At 39.5% G+C, this 18,018-nt stretch overlaps 1 protein-coding gene across 2 annotated transcripts in view; it reads left to right on the top strand.

Annotated features, from left to right (window-relative positions):
* The window catches only part of BPGM (bisphosphoglycerate mutase), a 32,939-nt gene extending 17,796 nt beyond the window's left edge, over positions 1-15,143 (top strand). For both annotated transcript variants that reach the window (XM_033194690.1, XM_033194691.1), the window contains one exon: positions 14,175-15,143. In XM_033194690.1, coding sequence (XP_033050581.1) covers positions 14,175-14,353 — 179 coding nt within the window. In that variant the 3' untranslated portion in view covers positions 14,354-15,143. The remainder of the gene's footprint in view (positions 1-14,174) is intronic.
* The last annotated feature ends 2,875 nt before the right edge of the window (positions 15,144-18,018 follow it).

The raw sequence follows: 18,018 nt of genomic DNA, 5'->3' as shown, positions 1-18,018 counted from the left end.
TTCTCCTTGGGTGTGTGTTTCTTATCCACATTTCCCCTTTTATAAGGCCACCAATAATATTAGCCCACCCCCTCCCACCAGTGGCCTCCATTTTAATGGGATTATTCTCTGTTAAACACTGTATTTCCAAATAGGGTCACATTCTAAGGTACTGGAGGTTGGGGCTTCAGCATATCTTTTTGAGGGGATCACAGTTCAAACCATCACAATGCCCAAGAGGAACGAAAGCACATGTCCACACAACAGCTTGTACCTAAACCTGCAGAGCAGCATTATTCGTAGTAGACAAAAAATGGAACAACCCAAGTGTTCATCAACTTATAAATGGGGTCTATCTATACAATGGAATATTACTTGGCAATAAAAGGGGAGGTGATGCTGATACATGCTACCATATGGATGAACGTTGAAATAACTCTGTTATGTGAAAGAAGCCAGCCACAAGGGATCACATAATAGGATTTCATTTATATGAAATACCCAGAATAGGCAAATCTTTAGAAACAGAAGGTCGTGTGGTTGTTGCCTAGAGGGTAGGGAGGATGGAAGATTTTGTAAGTGATTTGCTGATGCGTACAGAGTTATTTGGGGTGATACAAAATACTCTAAAATTGATTGTAGTGAGGGTTGCACAACTCTGAATATGCTAAGAGCCATTGAGTTGTACACTTTGTGTGGGTGAATTGTATGTGAATTATATCTCATTAAAGCTGGAAAAATGGCCGGGCACGGTGGCTCAAGCCTGTAATCCCAGCACTTTGGGAGGCTGAGACGGGCGGATCACGAAGTCAGGAGATCGAGACCATCCTGGCTAACATGGTGAAACCCCATCTCTACTAAAAACTACAAAAAACTAGCCAGGCGTGGTGGCGGGCGCCTGTAGTCCCAGCTACTCGGGAGGGTGAGGCAGAAGAATGTGGTCAACCCGGGAGGCAGAGCTTGCAGTGAGCTGAGATCCGGCCACTGCGCTCCAGCCTGGGCGGCAGAGCGAGACTCCCTCTCAAAAAAAATAAAATAAAAATAAAAAAAATAAAGCTGGAAAAATAATCAATGGAATTGAAAGGTAAAAGGATTTGTCATTGGCCTAGAAAACTGTAGAGGAGGGCAAACATATAGAAGTGAGTACAAAGCTGAAATGCACGGCTGTAGAGTATAGAACACCGGGAAAAATGAAAGTGCAGCTTTGACCGCTGGGGCAGAAGTGGACTTACAGGGCTCACTGGGAAATAAGCAGGCATTGGTCTTCAGGCAGCTTCCAATCCTTCATCTAAAGGTCTTTTTTTATTTTTTTATTTTATTTTATTTTTTTAAGTTGGAAGTATGAAACTGAATGACCTTTAGAGATTAATGACATTTTCTTTTCTTTTCTTTTTTAGACAAAGTCTCACTGTGTTGCCCAGGCTGGAATGCAGTGGTTCGCTCTTGGCTCACTGCAGCCTTCGCCTCCTGGGTTCAAGCGATTCTCATGCCTCAGCTTTCTGAGTAGCTAGGATTATAGGTGTGTACCACCACATCTGGCTAATTTTTGTAGCTTTTTAGTAGAGATGGGGTTTCGCCATGTTGGCCAGGCTGGTCTCGAACTCCTGGCCTCAAGCAATCTACCCACCTGAGCCTCCTAAAGTGCTGGGATTATGGTATGAGCCACCGTGCACCTGGCCATTAATGACATTTTAAAGTAGCCTTACATTGTAACTCCTATCCCTATTACCATAAACAGGCTTTATAGAAAATGTTTTTATTTGGGGAATAATTGATGTAAAACAGTGGGGTTGGTGCAGAAAGAGGTAAATTGTAGGCAGTGACTTCAGTGGGAAGTATGTGAACACAGAAAAGGACATGGGCTGCCGGAGAGGGAGGTATCTATGAGAGAGGTAGAAAATAAAAATGATGGGGTTGGTGACCAAGGAGGATGGCAGATAGTTAGAGGGAAAAAATGGCAGAAAAGCCAGAACATGCAGTTAGGATAAGACCATAGCCAAGAAAACTAATAGAGTGGATGTGAGGATCCAGATTTGTCCGCAGGAAAATAGAAGGATAGTTTGTAAGCTTGACTCTCACCCATCCTGGATATAACGACTTTGTTCCTTTCTGGCCTACAGTACCCCCTGGTGGTACTCCAGTTAATACTAATGGAGTTCTTAGATGTTGCTGTAGTTCCCTACTGTGACTTCACTCCCACACCTAACATGGAAGAAACTATGTCATGTACATGAAATAGGCTGGATTGGATTTCAGGATCATTGCATAAGTTAGTTATTGTCTCTAAATGCCAATCTGCATTAATAAAGTTTCTCTTACAATGTCTATTGAAAAATAAGGTCCCAAGTATTCTATTTCACAACTGTAAAAATTAAGCATAAGTGACTTTCTCAAGATCAGAAGAAATGGTATGTCATCATATTTTTTTCACATCATTTCTGTTAATTTAGTGAATTTTAGCCCTTTCAAAATTGATTATAGATGTATTAACTTGCCAGAATAGGCATATTAGTCTCATGTTAGTCCTCTTGTATTGCATGTCTAACTTTCCAGAGCTCAAATTACAGAAGTTTGTGTGCTTCTTGGTAATTTACCAACCTAAAACAAAATATTTCATTCATTGGATTTAGATGCTAACTTTTCAAGACTCCAAAAATTAAGTGAATCTTCTCAACTGTTTAGGGAGAAATAAAGATTTTCTTTTATAGGAAGGACTACTTTGCCAGTTCATGTGTATGTGTTTATGGTGGTAAAAAACAAAAGTTACCATCTTAATCGCCAGTTTATGCTTACTATCAAGTTACATGATCATACATGCCCATTTTGTGATTAATACCTCTTGTCCGAATGTAATTATTAATAGCATCTCCTTTTACTTTCAAAAGTGCCCCAACCTGGATGATAAATTATGTGATTACCTCACTATGAAGATGTTGAGCTGGGTGTGGTGTCACGCACCTGTAGTCTCAGCTACTAGGGAAGTGGAGGCAGGAGGATTGCTTGTACCTAGGTTTAAGATCAGCCTGGACAACATAGTGAGACCCACTTTTAGAAAATAAAAACATGAAAATGAAGATGTTAGCTTTCACTACTGTTAAGAATTGAATCTAGAAATGGGCATAACCAGGGTTTATATTTCCTGTAAGCACAAAAGTTGCTAAATTTCTTTTCATTTATTATGAAAGTAAAAACACTTGTGGCTGCAGATTCATCTGATTCCAAGCCATGCTTTCTAGAGATGGTTATGTAAACTTCACCCATACAATATGGGCTCTTGCAAGGGACTGGAGTAAATTTTCCCTATTTTGTCTTTAAATTGCTTGACAAGCTAAAAATGTTTTACCTACTGGGAAGGAGTGTGGTAACTGATAGCATCAATGACAGCATACTGTCCTATCAGAAAAATACTTTCTTATTGTTTGAAAACTGTAACTATGGGGTGGGAAGAATTATGACCCCAGTTAAATAACTAATTAGAATATTGGTCTATGCTGAAATATCAAATTGCTTTAAGATCTTTCTACCAAGAGTATGCTAATATTACTCATCTCCTCTTAGGTCTGCTCTTACAGGTATCATCCGTGTACCTCAATAGTAAAGAGTGTTGGTTCTGAAGATGTTAGCTGTTTCTCAGATATTTGCTATTATGACACTATAGGCAGTCATATCCTGACTGATGCTTTCTCCATTTGTGGGAAAGAAGACAGGTGCTGTTGGAAGAAACTGAAGTCTAAAGAGACTCCAGATTCCTTGGCCACGATCATGGTAATTAGTTGGCGTCAAGAACTCTACTCAAAACTCAGTTCACTGAGGCTCCACACACAGTTATCACCTGGGCTTTACAATTTTTTTCTAAAAGGTAGCCTTTCCCTTGACCTATTCTTTGTTTGGAATACTGTGTTTTAAGAAGCTGAATCAAGAACATCCGTGGCAGGTAAACTATAAAAAGGTAATTTAATGCAACTAATCGAGTCTTACATTATTACTGCTGTTATAATATTGTGGTCTGAATGGCACACTCTGGCATAGCTATACAAGATGACCTTTCTTGAGTGCATACCGCGTGCCAAGCACAGTTTTAGACATTTTACATACACATGTTGTTTTAAATAGGAACTAGAACATGGCTCTGAACTCACTGGAAAGCTATGGTTCAATACTGCGTTTTACTTTGCTGTTTAGTATATCCAGGTCATATTTTTTATTTCGTTTGATCAGTCATTGATCACTAAGCTGTTTTGCTAAAAGAAACTGCTTTAATAAAAAGAAGCAAACTATTGATACACCCATTATCATGGCTGAACCTCAGCTGCATTGTGCTAAGTGAAAGAAATTGGGCTAAAACAGCTGTGTATTGTAGGATTCCATTTATGTGCCATTTTGGAAAATGTTTTATCGGGAAATAAAACAGATTGGTGGGGAAAGGGTAGGCTGCCAAGGGGCACAAGGCAATTTTAAGGATTTGATAGAGCTGTTTTAGATCCTGACTGTTTATTACACTATTGTATGCAGTTGTCAAAACTCATAGAACTTACAGGCTAAAAAGGGTGACTTTTGCTGTATGTAAATTGTACCTCAAAAAGCCTTGCTTTGTCCAGTGAACTCACCATTGCCTTAATTGGGACCTTATCTTTTGTTCACAAAGTAATAGACTACATTAGTCAATTAGGAGAATTCAGTGAAGGTTGCTGCATGCACCTATCTTTGCCTTTGAAAACTAACCTGGAGGGCATTTGTTATGCTTTCTCAAGGCTTCAGGAGCCACCTGGTTCTGACTTTATTTAGCACCTAAATCATGGTCATTATAGGGAACTGCCTTTTAAAGTCCTTCTTCATGAGAAGTTATGTTTAAGTTGCTGGACCATGAAGTTTTGTTTGAGAATCTTGCTAATGTTACAGGTTGAAAACTCCTCTAATAAAGTTTTTTAGTTTTTTTATCCCAGAGCTATCTCTGCTTATTATCTTCAATTTCATTAGCCTTAATTGGGCCTTCCATCGCCTCCTTTTTCTTCTTGTAACAACCTAGTCTAGGAGCGGGTCAACAAGGACCTCCTGGAGTCAACACAGATGAATGGTACACTGAGAGGCAAGTGATACTGATTCGGAACTAGATAACACTCTTCTATGAGAATTGCAAACACGGAAACCACATGTCAGTACCTAAGACAGGCTTCTTGGCTGATGGGGATGACCCTTCCCCTGTCAAATGACTTATTTATATAATATCTCTGCTCATAAATCGTATATGCTTTTGAGATTGCTTTACTTTTAATCTGATGGTAGTTAATGCTTTCAGAAGAAAGAAGTCAAAACAAGACATACAGAATATTATATAGTAAAAAAATGCCTACTTAAGGGACTGCTTTACTGGCTTTTAGAAATATAATTACCTATGATTGTGCTAATAAGTCCAGGTTAAAAAGCAGGGCCCACCTCTGACTGGTTCAGACACACTTCTCACAAAGCGCCACCATGAAAACATCTAATGTCGACCTAAGTATCTGAAAGCATCCTGTACTGTAGCGTTCCAGACAGGCGTGTGTTTCATTCTCTGTGGTTGGCATAGTCACTTCCTGTTTGTTTCCTGCTGGCAAGCATCAAAGGAAAAGCCAGGTACCAAAATGAACCACTGGATGTAGTCTGCATCTTGCCAGAGGAAATGGATTGTTTAGTCTGGGTTCAAGCACAGGACGAGGCCGTTTCGAGTTTGGAGTAAGAGTGACACACAAGACACTCATGCAAGACAGACTTGATCCCTGAAGACCTGTGTGCAGCTGCATATATAGCAAGACACAGAAGTGGTGAGATAAAATTAGACACTCAGGGAGGAACGGTCAGCTGGGACTAGCTGTGGGGACAGGGACTGATGAGTTGGTCACCTTTGGCATTTTAGTGGGATATTTTCAGAAGCAGCCAATTCAGGCCTCTCTTCTATGAGGCAAGTAGTTGCCTATTGGTGTGACTAAGCTTTCTTTTATAATAATTGATTATAGAACCCTTTATTTTTTAAACATTATAGGCTATTTTAAGTATAAAATTAAACGTAGAATGGAGTCTTCTCTCTGCCTTATTCTAAATTAGTCTGTTATTTTATTGTGTTATAATATTCAAATCACCCTAGCCCATCTTTACATATATAGTATTCAGATCTTAAATAATTAAAATTAAAAATAGGTAGATCATCTGTGAGATTCAGAATCTCTTGTTTCAGCTCGTATTGGCCATAAAGGAATACAGAACTCTTATCACAGATTGTTTGTTGGTAGGGTTTGAATTGTGACTTACCTGACCAGGAGAGGGAAGTGAGGAATGAGTGGGTCGCACCTTATTTAATGAATGAGTTGACTGGAGTTGTTTCCCCTTTTTTTTTCTAATTCCAAAGCGTATGCACTACAGAATTGGGGTTTCTTCTTTCCTTTTTGTCCTGTAGCAAATCTTTCTGTCTCTCTGACCATCTCTTCTGTTTTCTAAAATTCAAAGATTTTGAACACTTTGGAGAAAACCAAAGAACATATAAAGCCATTTAATTTGAATTGTTTATTTTATTGGCACTAGATTTCAACAGCTTTTTCTTCGAGGCTAAGATTCTTTGAATTCTCCTTTTTTTTCTTGGTAAGGTCCTGGGGAGCACAACGTTTAATCAAGGCTTCAACAGTACAAGACTAGATTTAATTTGAAAACCCAGAGAGTTAGAACTTATTCAGTTCAGGTATGCACCTAGGGTTCACTAAATCAGGTCTTGTTCTTGGTTCAAGGGTACTGTCCCTATATGGAATGAGACACAGGGTCCTTTTGTGGAGCTTTTAACCTCTTTCTGAAATTTGTCTATACTGCACCTCTGACAAAGTCCTTAGGGTGTTTTCATATATAGGCTTTATGTATTAGGATTTTTAATTAACATTTTGTTCTTTTTTTTTTTTTTTTTTGAGATGGAGTCTGTTTCTGTCACCCAGGCTGGAGTGCAGTGGCGCGATCTCGGCTCACTGGAAGCTCCGCCTCCCGGGTTCATGCCATTTTCCCACCTCAGCCTCCCAAGTAGCTGGGACTACAGGCGCCCGCCACCACGCCCAGCTAATTTTGTTTTTGTATTTTTAGTAGAGACGGCGTTTCACTGTGTTAGCCAGGATGGTCTCGATCTCATGACCTCGTGATCGCCTGCCTCTGCCTCCCAAAGTGCTGGGATTACAGACGTGAGCCACCACACCCAGCCTAACATTTTGTTCCTTATAGCCTTTCGTTACATGTAAAAAGTAGATTCACAGAATAAATACAGTTGTAGTTACTTAGTGGATCATATTACTAAATAATTTCTGGACCCTAGCAGCCAAACCATAACAGTGTTACTTATAGTTGAACAAACATTTCCTAAATCTTGCAGTGGGCAAGGCACTGTGTTCTAACAACATAGGTGATACAGAAATGGATCAAACATTGTTCCTGTTCTCAAGGAATTTATAATCCTGGTGGGGAAAGTGAGCATTTGCACAAGCGCCTCTCCCAGGAGGTGCTTTCGTAGATGTACAGTGTACATAACAGTTTGTCTTTGGTTCCTGTTCCTGCCACGGTGACTTAGGGGAGAGGGTTGGTAGGTGCAAATTGGACTTCCTGAAGTTAGTCCTCTATGCAGAAAATAAAGTTGTTGGACTTTCTCCCCAGTTTTGACCTTGAGTTACTTCCTGGACTTATTACCCCAAACTTTCATTATTTCTTCCTTAAAATATCCCATTATTTAAATTGACCGCAGTTAGCTCCGAGGTGCTTCTACATGAAGATTCAAGACTTAAAGGCAATGGCGGCCCCTTAAAGACAGGGGTAGCTGTAAAGGGAAACACCACTGAGTTCTCGCCCTGCACCTGCTCCTCCACACATTACTGTAGAATACAGTGCCTTGCCCACTGCAAGAATTTAGTAAATGTTTGTTCAACTGTAAGTAACACTGTTATGGTTTGGCTGCTAGGGTCCAGAAATTATTTAGCAATATGGTCCACTAAGTAATGACAACTGTATTTAACTCCACACCACTGCGGAGAGGGGTCGGTACAGGGTGAGAACTCAGTGGTGGTTCCCTTTACAGCCGACCCTGGAACAACACGGATTTGAAGTGCATAGGTTCACTTATACATGGGTTTTCTTCCAACAAAACTTGGATCAAAAATACCACACTTGCTAGATGTGAAACCTGTGTAGACGTAGGGCTGACTCCCAGCCTTGAGTGTGAGTGGATTTTGGTACACGTGCAGTCCTGGAACAAATCCCCTGCTTGAAATGAGACGACCATGCAACTGTAGAAAAATCTGAGCCAGTTATCAAGGGATGTGATATCTAGCCACTCATTTTTAACTTTCCTATAATGTTCCAGTGAATGAGTTTATAATAGGATATTATATAATATAGTACTAATTCAGTTTGGTTTAATATAGTTCAGATGCATTATTCTGGCCTTAGGAGCTCTGCCTGCTTAACTTTCTTAGGATGTTGAATGTAACTTATGCCAAAATTGAGTAATGAGTAATGGCTTCACTGTGGTTTTACCTAATCTGCTGTTTTAAAATTTTAGTCACTTAAGTCTCATTGACTGATTATTAACCAGTCTGAGTGTTTTAAATATTTGTAAGTAATTAGTCTGCTGTGTGAATGGCTTGAGTAGTCATTAAAGTGGAATGTTGACTTTATTTATTTATTGGAAACATTACTATTTTTGTTGAACTCTCCTTCCTTTGTAGTTGAAATATTATAGTTTCGGTGGCCTTTGTTTATTTGGCTGTTTAATTTGGTCCCACATAAAAGGGACCAAACTTGAGAGTGCCGCTGTTAATGAGGGGATCTGTTGGATCTGGTTAGAGCTGAGGCCATGGTCAAACAAGTGAATCCCATGTATGCCCCAGCCCCTTGCTGAAAACCCGGAGCTTGTTTCTAAAGTCACAGACAACAACTCCTAAACATGGCCCATCATGATCGCAGTGTGTTAGCTGGGGATCAGACAAACTTATTCATTCTCTTTACCAGTCGTGGGAACACGGGATGCGTCAGCAGATGTCCAGTTAGGACCAGCCTTTCACAAGGGTAGAGCATTCATAGAAACATTCTTCTGTCTCCTCCTTGGTAGTCATGGAAATAACCATGGATAAGTCACCTAACCAGGGTTTAAATCCTGGGGATTTGGTAGTTTAAAAAGGTCCATTTTTACTGCCTTAATAGTCTTGTGACTGGAGCAGGTTTATTTAACCTCTCTGGATCTGTTTACTTTTTTTTTTTTAAGACAGAGTCTTGCTCTGTCACCCAGACTGGAGTGCAATCTCGGTTCACTGCAACCTCCTCCTCCCAGGATCAAGCAATTCTCCTGCCTCAGCCTCCCGAGTAGCTGGGATTACAGGCGTGCACCACTATGCCTGGCTAGTTTTTGTATTTTTAGTAGAGACGGGGTTTCGCCATGTTGGCCAGGCTGGTCTTGAACTCCTGACCTCAGGTGATCCACCCACCTTGGCCTCCCAAAGTGCTGGAATTAGAGGCGTGAGCCATCACACTGTGCCCTGTTTACTATTTTTTAACATCTTTATTGCATTATAATTCACATACCATGCAATTTGCCATTTAAAGTATGCAGTTAAATGACTTTTAGTGTATTCACAAAATTGTAACTCCATTACCACAATCAATATTGGAACATTTTCACTACCCTAAAAAGAAACCCAGCACTCCTTAGCTGTTACCGTCCCCTCAGTCCCTCCCCTATTCCACCCAGCCCTGGGCAACCACTAATCTACTTTCTGTCACTATAGATTCACCTGTTGTGGACATTTCATATAAATGAACTCATGCAATAAGTGGTCCTTTGTGACTGGCTTCTTTTATTTAGTAGCATCATGCTTTCAAGGTTCTTCCAAGAACCTTATTGTGGTTTGCATCAGTACTTCATTCCTTTTCATTGCCAAATAATATTCTATTGTATGGATATACCACATTTAATTTATCTGTTCATTAGTTAATGAACATTTGTGTTGTGTTCACTTTTTGGCTATTATGAATAATGCTGCTATGAAGGTTTGTGTACAAGTTTCATATAGACTCATGTTTCATTTCTCTTGGGTATATGCTTAGTAGTGGAATTGCTGGGTCATATGGTAGATGTGTGTGTAACAAAAGGAATTGTCAGACTGTTTTCCAAAGAAGCTATAGCCTTTTGCATACCTGATTTTACAGTGTATTATGACTCCAGTTTCTCCACATGCTTTCTCACACTTGTTTATAATCTGACTTTTTATTGTTGCCATCCTAGTGGGTACAAAGTAGTATCTCATTGTGGTTTTGATTTGCATTTTCTTGATAGCTAGTAATATTAAGCCTATTTTTATGTGCTTATTGACCATTTGTATATCTTTGGAGAAATGGTTGTTCAAACCTTTAGCCCATTTTTAAATTTGATCATTTGTCTTTTTATTATTGGAGACAGTTCTTATATCTGATAAGGAACTTGTATCTAGAATATATATGCTATGCAAATTTTTCTCCCATTCTCTGGGTTGCCTTTTTATGTTCTTAATAGTGTCCTTTGAAGCACAAACATTTTTAGTTTTTATGTACCCAGTTTATTTTTTTTTCTTGTATATGCTTTTGGTGTCATATCTAAGAAACCATTAATTAACTCAAGGTCATGAAGACTTTACTCCTATGGCTGTTTTTCTAAAAAATTTTTACCATTTTAGCTTTTGACTCTAAGTCTTTCATTCATTTTGAGTTAATTTTTATATAAAGTATGAGTTAGGGGTGCAACTTCATTCTTTTACATGTGGATATACAGTTATCCCAATACTATTTGTGGAAAAGATTATTCTTTATGCATTTCATCGCCTTGGCACACTTGTTGGAAATCAATTGGTAAAAGATATGAGGGTTTTTTTTTGGGTTCCCAATTCTACTTCATTGATCTGTGTCTATCTTGATTGCTATAGCTTTGTAGTAAGTTTTGAAATCAGGAACTATGAGTCCTTTGGTTTTTTCTTCTTTTTCAATATTGTTTTGGCTATTCTGAGTACCTTAGATTTCCACATGAACTTTAAGTTCAGTTTGTAAATTTATACAAAAAAGTCCACTGAGATTCTTGATAGGATTGTATTGAATCTGTACGTTAATTTAGGGAATGTTGTCCTCTTGATAGTGTTACATCTTCTAATCCATAAATACATATTTAGGTTTTCTTTAATTTGAACACTGTGTTGTAGTAGTCAGAGTATAGTTTTGTACTTTTTGGGTTAAATTTATTTTTAGCATTTTATTCTTTTTGATGTTACTATAAATGGAATTGTTTACTTAATCTTTCATGTTGCTTATTGCTACCATATCAAAAACCCAATTTCCTTTTCTGTATTGTTCTTGTATCCTGCAGCCTTGCTGAATTTATTAGTTCTAACAGGTTATTGGTGGTATCATACCTTCAGCAAATAGAGATAGTTTTACTTTGTTCTTTCCAATCTGGGTGCCTTTAATTTCATTGTCTTGCCTAGTTGCCCTGGCTAGAATCTTAAATACAATGTTGAATAGAAGTAGAATGTTCAGTCATTCTACAATGAAGTCCTGGGTTCAAGAGCTTAAGATTAATAGTTGTTGACATTGCAAAGGCACACATCTATGAGTGGTGAATCCGAGATGCTGATAGATATGTACACTCGTAGTTTCTGCTTCTCCTGGTAAACTTTAGTCACACATGGTCACTTTTGTCACTTTTGTTATCTTTTAACAAATTAATTTTTAGAATTTAGATTATTTGGAGAAATCTATAAAATCCATTTTTCTCTCCAATTTAGTGAGCAATATGCTTACAGACTCTGGAAACAGATAAAGCATGGTCCTTGCACAGTAGATGAATATAAACGGTACTCAGTGTCCTCATGCTCTTGTGTCTCCAAGGTGCCTCTGCTTTTCTTAACCATTAAGAATAAAGTAAAGGAATGTTGGTGCTAGAGAGACTGTCCTCTCTCATTTTATAAATGAAGAAATAGTTCATTGGAGGTAAAATCTTGGCCAAGGTCACTCACACATGTTCTGCAACAGAGTACTAGGAACATAAAGGGTCCTCAGTTACTAGTTAGTGAATGAGTTAGGTTTGGAGACCTCCAGAGCTTCCCCTGGATTTGGCAGTGAGTACTGTTGGATTTGAAAGGCTCAGTGGTCACCTGACTCCAAACGACAGGCTGTTGACTTCCCCTCCTGCTCTTTCCAAGGGATATATGTGGTGGCTGTTGTGCAACTAGCTGACATTTCTGACCTGATGGAGCCGGAAGGTGCTTAGAATCTAGAGCAGTCATCTCCCTGCTAAACAGCTAGCGGTCTGGTCCAAACAGATTTGTTCTCAGCAGCTGTAGTTTGTGATGGTAATCTTCTGTAAGGTTGCAGTGTGAAGGTGGGGGCTTAGCAGGGCAAAGGAGTATCTTAGTAACCTTCCCTTTAAATCTTCTACCTAGAAGGGAATTCCTAATAGAGAAAGAAGAGAGACTTATTGTGCTACCCTTTTTTCATGTATGTTCTCTTTCAAGCCACCCCTTTTATCCCACAACCCTTTAAAATGCTGGCAAAGGAAGAGTGTGTGTTTTTCATTCTTTCTTTCTTTTAATTGACAGGAGAATTGGAGGTCCAGAGAAGTTACTTGCCTAAAATTGCATAGTACATTGAAGGGGGACTGGCGGGGGAGGTGATGGGACAATACGCTTACTTGGAAGAGACTGTGTCTTCCAAGTTAAGATCCTTTCCATTTTCGTAGTTGTTTGAGTATGGATAGTCTGTGTATACGAGTTATTAGGTAGCTCTTCTAGGCCTTGACATGAAATTCTAATAGAGAGCCAGCCCAGCAGTGAGGATCCAGTGCTACGATTCTGTGACTCTGGCTGGTGCTCACAGTTAGGACCAATGGCTAATTAAAATGAAAAGGTGCATTGATTGCTAACTGATAACAACTTATTCTGCCCCACCCTCAAATAAAAACAAACCCTTGGACTCCCCTGAACTTGTTCTAGCTGGGTCCTTTCTGTTAAGATAGAACGGGATGCATATGGTTAGCATTTAGAAGTCTATGTAAGTAATAAAGGAGTATTTTTCAAGTAGATAATTTGAATACTTTCAGTTGTCTTTTAGTTTGTTGAACTTCATCTCTTTCTCATGCCTTCCCTTTGCTCACTTTGAAATCAGAGAAACTTGAGAGGAGTTACATTACACAGTAGGTACAGACCCCTAGGTTTGAATCCAGGCTGTGCCATTTACTATCTGTGTGATCATTGTTTACTTAACCTCTCTGTGCCAGAACTTGTTACATGGAGAAATAATATGTCGTCATAGGATTGCAGTGATGATTAAATGAGTTAATACATACAAAATGCTTAAAAGAGTACCTGGCATGAAATATGTACTCAGGATATATTTGCTATTTCTTGTTAAAAGTACTTGTAATAATAAAAAATATTATTACTACCACTTCTACTACAACTACCGCTCTTCTGGTCCAAGTTGAATTACCTGTAATTCAGTTGTACTTTAAAAAGGACTAAAGGTGGCTTGTGTATTATATATACCTTCCTTTTTTAGCAGCTGGAATGTTCAGGGACCACAGGAGAGCGAGCCGTGTTCACAGGCATGCTGTAAAATCCCTTCCTGATTCCCCTTGACTGTGCTTTCTAAGCACCTAGGAAAGCATGCCTGCTGGACGGGATCTAGCTCTGGATATTGCAAGCTCACTTAGTGTGGGAAAACCAAACACATTCTAATCAAATGAACTAGATTTAGAGATTAGCGGAAAATCCTAATTTTAGTACCAGCCTGGGTACAACACATAAAAGGAGAAACACAGAAAACGCTCCTGGTTCACTTTCTGATTTTTTGAGATTGCCTGATTCTTTGGAAAACTAGTAACACAAATGTGGGCATAGAGAAAATAATTTTCCTTCCTTTCAGGTTTAGATAAGAAACAGGAACAGATAGTCCCAAAAGGTATCTACTGTCCTAATGTAGCACTTGCTGTGAATCTCTAAGCCTTTTTTCTTATAATTTCTGGAAAGTTTCTGGCTTCCAGGAATTATAGCTGGAATCCCTCAGTACCTGCATGTTTCAGGCACACAGTTAAATGGGATTAAAGTGCAGTTACGTAATTAAACAGAACTTCCTCCTGAGTTGTCTTTTAACACCTGGTCTCTTCCTGTCCTGATCAACAGGTATCTCAGATGAAGACATCATCAACATTACTCTTCCTACTGGAGTCCCCATTCTTCTGGAACTGGATGAAAACCTGCGTGCTGTTGGGCCTCATCAGTTCCTGGGTGACCAAGAGGCGATCCAAGCAGCCATTAAGAAAGTAGAAGATCAAGGAAAAGTGAAACAAGCTAAAAAATAGTCTTTCCCAACCATTGGCTAAGAAGAAATGCAAAAGAAGTGGCATAGGAGTGTGTTATGGGTGCTGAAGTCTCTCTCTTTTTCCCCGGTTTTCCAGAACTAGGCTGTGGAGTAGAGTTTGTATAGGTAACTAGGTAACTTATCGTGACCCAGATGAGGCTTTAGGATGCCTCAGTGCTTATGTCACAGCCTTATGAGTTAGCTTTCCTGCTAGCCCCCTAGGCGGTCACTAAACTAGTAACTAATGGGGTTAAATGAAGGTCATAAGTTTCTGAGATGGGAGAGCAACAAGTAGAGATGAAGTTAAAGATATTTATTATCCAAGAAATCATTTTTGAGTCACCATTGACAGTCACTATTCCAATTAGTAGTTCACTTTTATATTTAGTAAGATTTTCTGGGATGACAATAAGAGATATTAGATAATATACCATATGTATTTATTACTAGTCTTTTCCTCTAGGAAAAGGGATGCTTTGATAATTAAGGCCAGCGGCCCATTAAATTAGAAAGTCACAGATATATTTCTCCAAGAAAGCCAACAACCACCACCACAATGACAAATGACAACAAGGCCCTTTAACTTGTCTTCTAGTTTAGCGACATCCTTCATTTGACATTTAGTAGAATTCCTCTTTGGCCACAAGCATAAGCAGCAGATAGACAACTATGGCTGTTGAGGTTCTCATTTTGGTTTGTTTTAATTTTTTGAACGTCAATGTTTGGGTACCTGTAATTAGTTTAAAAATAAAGTTCCTGATAATAAAGTGACTGAAAATGGCATCCCCAAAGTGTCTCCATGTGTTTGGTGAATTTTAGGTAGTCTTCTAAATGAGTCTGACTCATGCCTTCCTGTAACACTCAGTTACACTTATTTCAACACAACAGACACTCGCGATTTTCTATATGCTGAAGCATGAAGCAGGGAAGGTAGACTACAGTGCATGGAACTTTATTCACATGAGCAGAAGGAATGGTATATTGGGGCTTGTGACATAAATTTGTTGTTCATTGAGGGCAAAAGATTATGGTATGTAGCGCAGAGCAGTCAGGGTAGGCCATGGACACGATTGCTTATCTGTCTTAATGATACTCTTCCACACTATGTTTTTAGATGCTGTGGGTATGTAAGTCATCATTTATTTAAGCCATTGACTCTGTTTCAAAGCAGGTCACATATATTTCAATGATAAAGTCATGTAAAACATTTGTAGCTATAATACCTGTTATAGATATTTACCATTTTTTTCATGGTTTTTCATTGGTAGATTAGTTTATTTGTATCTACTTTATAGTACAATTGGCATTTGAAGAATACTAATTTGAAAGTATTTTTGCTACTGCTTTGTCTCCATTTGATTATTAATGCAAGACTTTTAAAGATTAACCAAAGAAGATGGCTGAAAAGATGAACCTGCTTTGCCTACAGCTGGCCACATCTGTGATGTATAAGGACAGAGAATGTGGATGCTTTACATTTATTACCTACTATTGGTTTCTCTAGTGTAGCCCCTTCATTTTAGTGGTGTTCATTAACCAAGTAATACTCTAGAATTCAAATATCAGGGTCAAGAATGCAACTACCAGATGTTCCTAGAATTCCAAACCTATGGCTAGGCTGCAACTGGTACCATTTTTGAATAGCATCATCTCTGGAACTGGCCTCTGAGTTTTCCAGCCCAAGTGGTGACCATGTCTTAATGTACCTCAAGATCCTAGAGTTGGATTCTTCCATTGTCCTGCATCTAGGTATCTTCTTCCAGGGAACTTTCCCTTCTGGCAGCATGATGTGCTTCTGCACACAAAGCAACTCTCATATCCAGTCACTTTAGAATCTCGCAGGCTTCCCAAGAAAAGGATGATTTTTGCTGATATTCTATGATACAACTTGGTCTTACTATTTTTGAGATCTTGGCTGAAAAATAAATGTGAACAGGGTAGACTTTTTTTTGTTTTTTTGGTTTTTTTTTTTGAGACAGTCTCACACTTTTGCCCAGGCGGGAGTACAGTGATGCGATCTCGGCTCACTGCAAGCTCCGCCTCCCATGTTTACTCCATTCTCCTGCCTCAGCCTCCCGAGTAGCTGGGATTTACAGGCACCCGCCACCACACGTGGCTAATTTTTTGTATTTTTAGTAGAGACGGGGTTTCACCGTGTTAGCCAGGATGGTCTCTATCTCCTGACCTCATGATCCGCCCACCTCGGCCTCTCAAAGTGCTGGGATTACAGGTGCGAGCCACCGCTCCCGGCCAAGACATTTTTTTAAAAGTCACTTAAAATTAGTTAACAACTCCAGTACTCCAGCCTTAGGACTGCCTAGCAAACCTCTTTCCTTTGCATTGTTAACAGTGTGTCCAGAATTTCTGATGCAGGAATCTTGAAGGCTGCTTATTCTCTATTGTAATCTTGGCATCCTTCTGAGGCTGGGACAGAAATTAGGGATTTATTTTCTCCTAAAAAAAAAAGAGGGATGACAATGATCAGCCCAGCTGTGGTGGTTCATGCCTGTAATCCCAGCACTTTGGGAGACAGAGGCAGGAGGATTGCTCGAGCTGAGAAATTCGAGACGAGCCTAGGCAACATAGCAAGACCTTGTCTCTACTAAAAAAAAAAAAAAAGACAGCCTATCTAGGAATTAGGTCCTTAGAAGGGGCAGCCTATCCTGCTTCCGGTTTAGGCTTTCCCTGGAGCCAACTCTGCATGTCTCCTCTGCCCGGGCTGAGATGCTTGTCCCGTGTGCGTCAGAGTGGCAGGATGAAAGCAGTAGCGGCATCAGCTGCTCCCAAAGAGTTTTAACTTTTAAAAAGCCTCCCAGACTAGTACCGTATCCCAGTACACCGAGGATGGTTTTTCTGAAAGAGCAGTTCTGCCTCAGAAGAGAGGATTTTGCATTGTTTGGTACCAATATGGGCACCAAATTAACAAAATACCCTTGGTGAGAATACATTATGTCTAAGATATTTTTCCTTGCTAAGGTGTGCAAGGAAGATAAATGTGACGATCTATTTCCAAGCTCAACCAGACTCTTCTGCTCAACATTTGCAAGTTATTTCTCATTCCAGGTTGTGACCACTTCTATTAAAATGCGGTTCCCAATGTGCACATTAGTAACAGTGGTTATTTGTCTCCTGGCCTGGGACAAGCCTCGCCTTGCCCTATAGCTTTGGAGAGTATGCTTGTTTTTTTTTTTTTTTTTTTTTTTTTTTTTTTTTTTTTTGGTGAGAGTGTGAGTCTGTTAGAGCCAATTTCTGTTGGATTGTAATTGGCCACCTTGGTGGCAGAAAGCAAAAATTCTCCCTCTGGCCATGTTACCACCCATCCAGTCCCCCAGGAAAGAAAGAGGTCAGAGGTCAAGTACTCTTTCCCTGCTCTCTACTGTGTAGCTGGAGTTACTTTCCCAGCACCTTACTATCTTTGACAAAATGGAGTTGGGGGAAACAGCTTTACTAGCCAGAAGATTCATCACGCTCCCAGTGTCATTTCAAATTTATTTTGATGCTTTCACAAGTAACATGTAGGAATCTCTTCAAAGTTCACCTTCCCTGTCACCTGGAAAGCTTTTCACACATTCTCATTCCCTCAGAAAGACACCCAGATTGCCTCAGCTTGGGAAATCCTGGTCATGTTTCCTGGTTTTGTCTTTTGTATCACTGGGATCTGCAAGT

Source organism: Trachypithecus francoisi, unplaced genomic scaffold (assembly GCF_009764315.1).
Source record: "Trachypithecus francoisi isolate TF-2019V2 unplaced genomic scaffold, Tfra_2.0 Lachesis_group4, whole genome shotgun sequence".
Classification (NCBI taxonomy): Eukaryota; Metazoa; Chordata; class Mammalia; order Primates; family Cercopithecidae; genus Trachypithecus; species Trachypithecus francoisi.
Note: the sequence above shows the minus strand (reverse complement) of the source record. Positions and strands in the feature narration are given on the sequence as shown.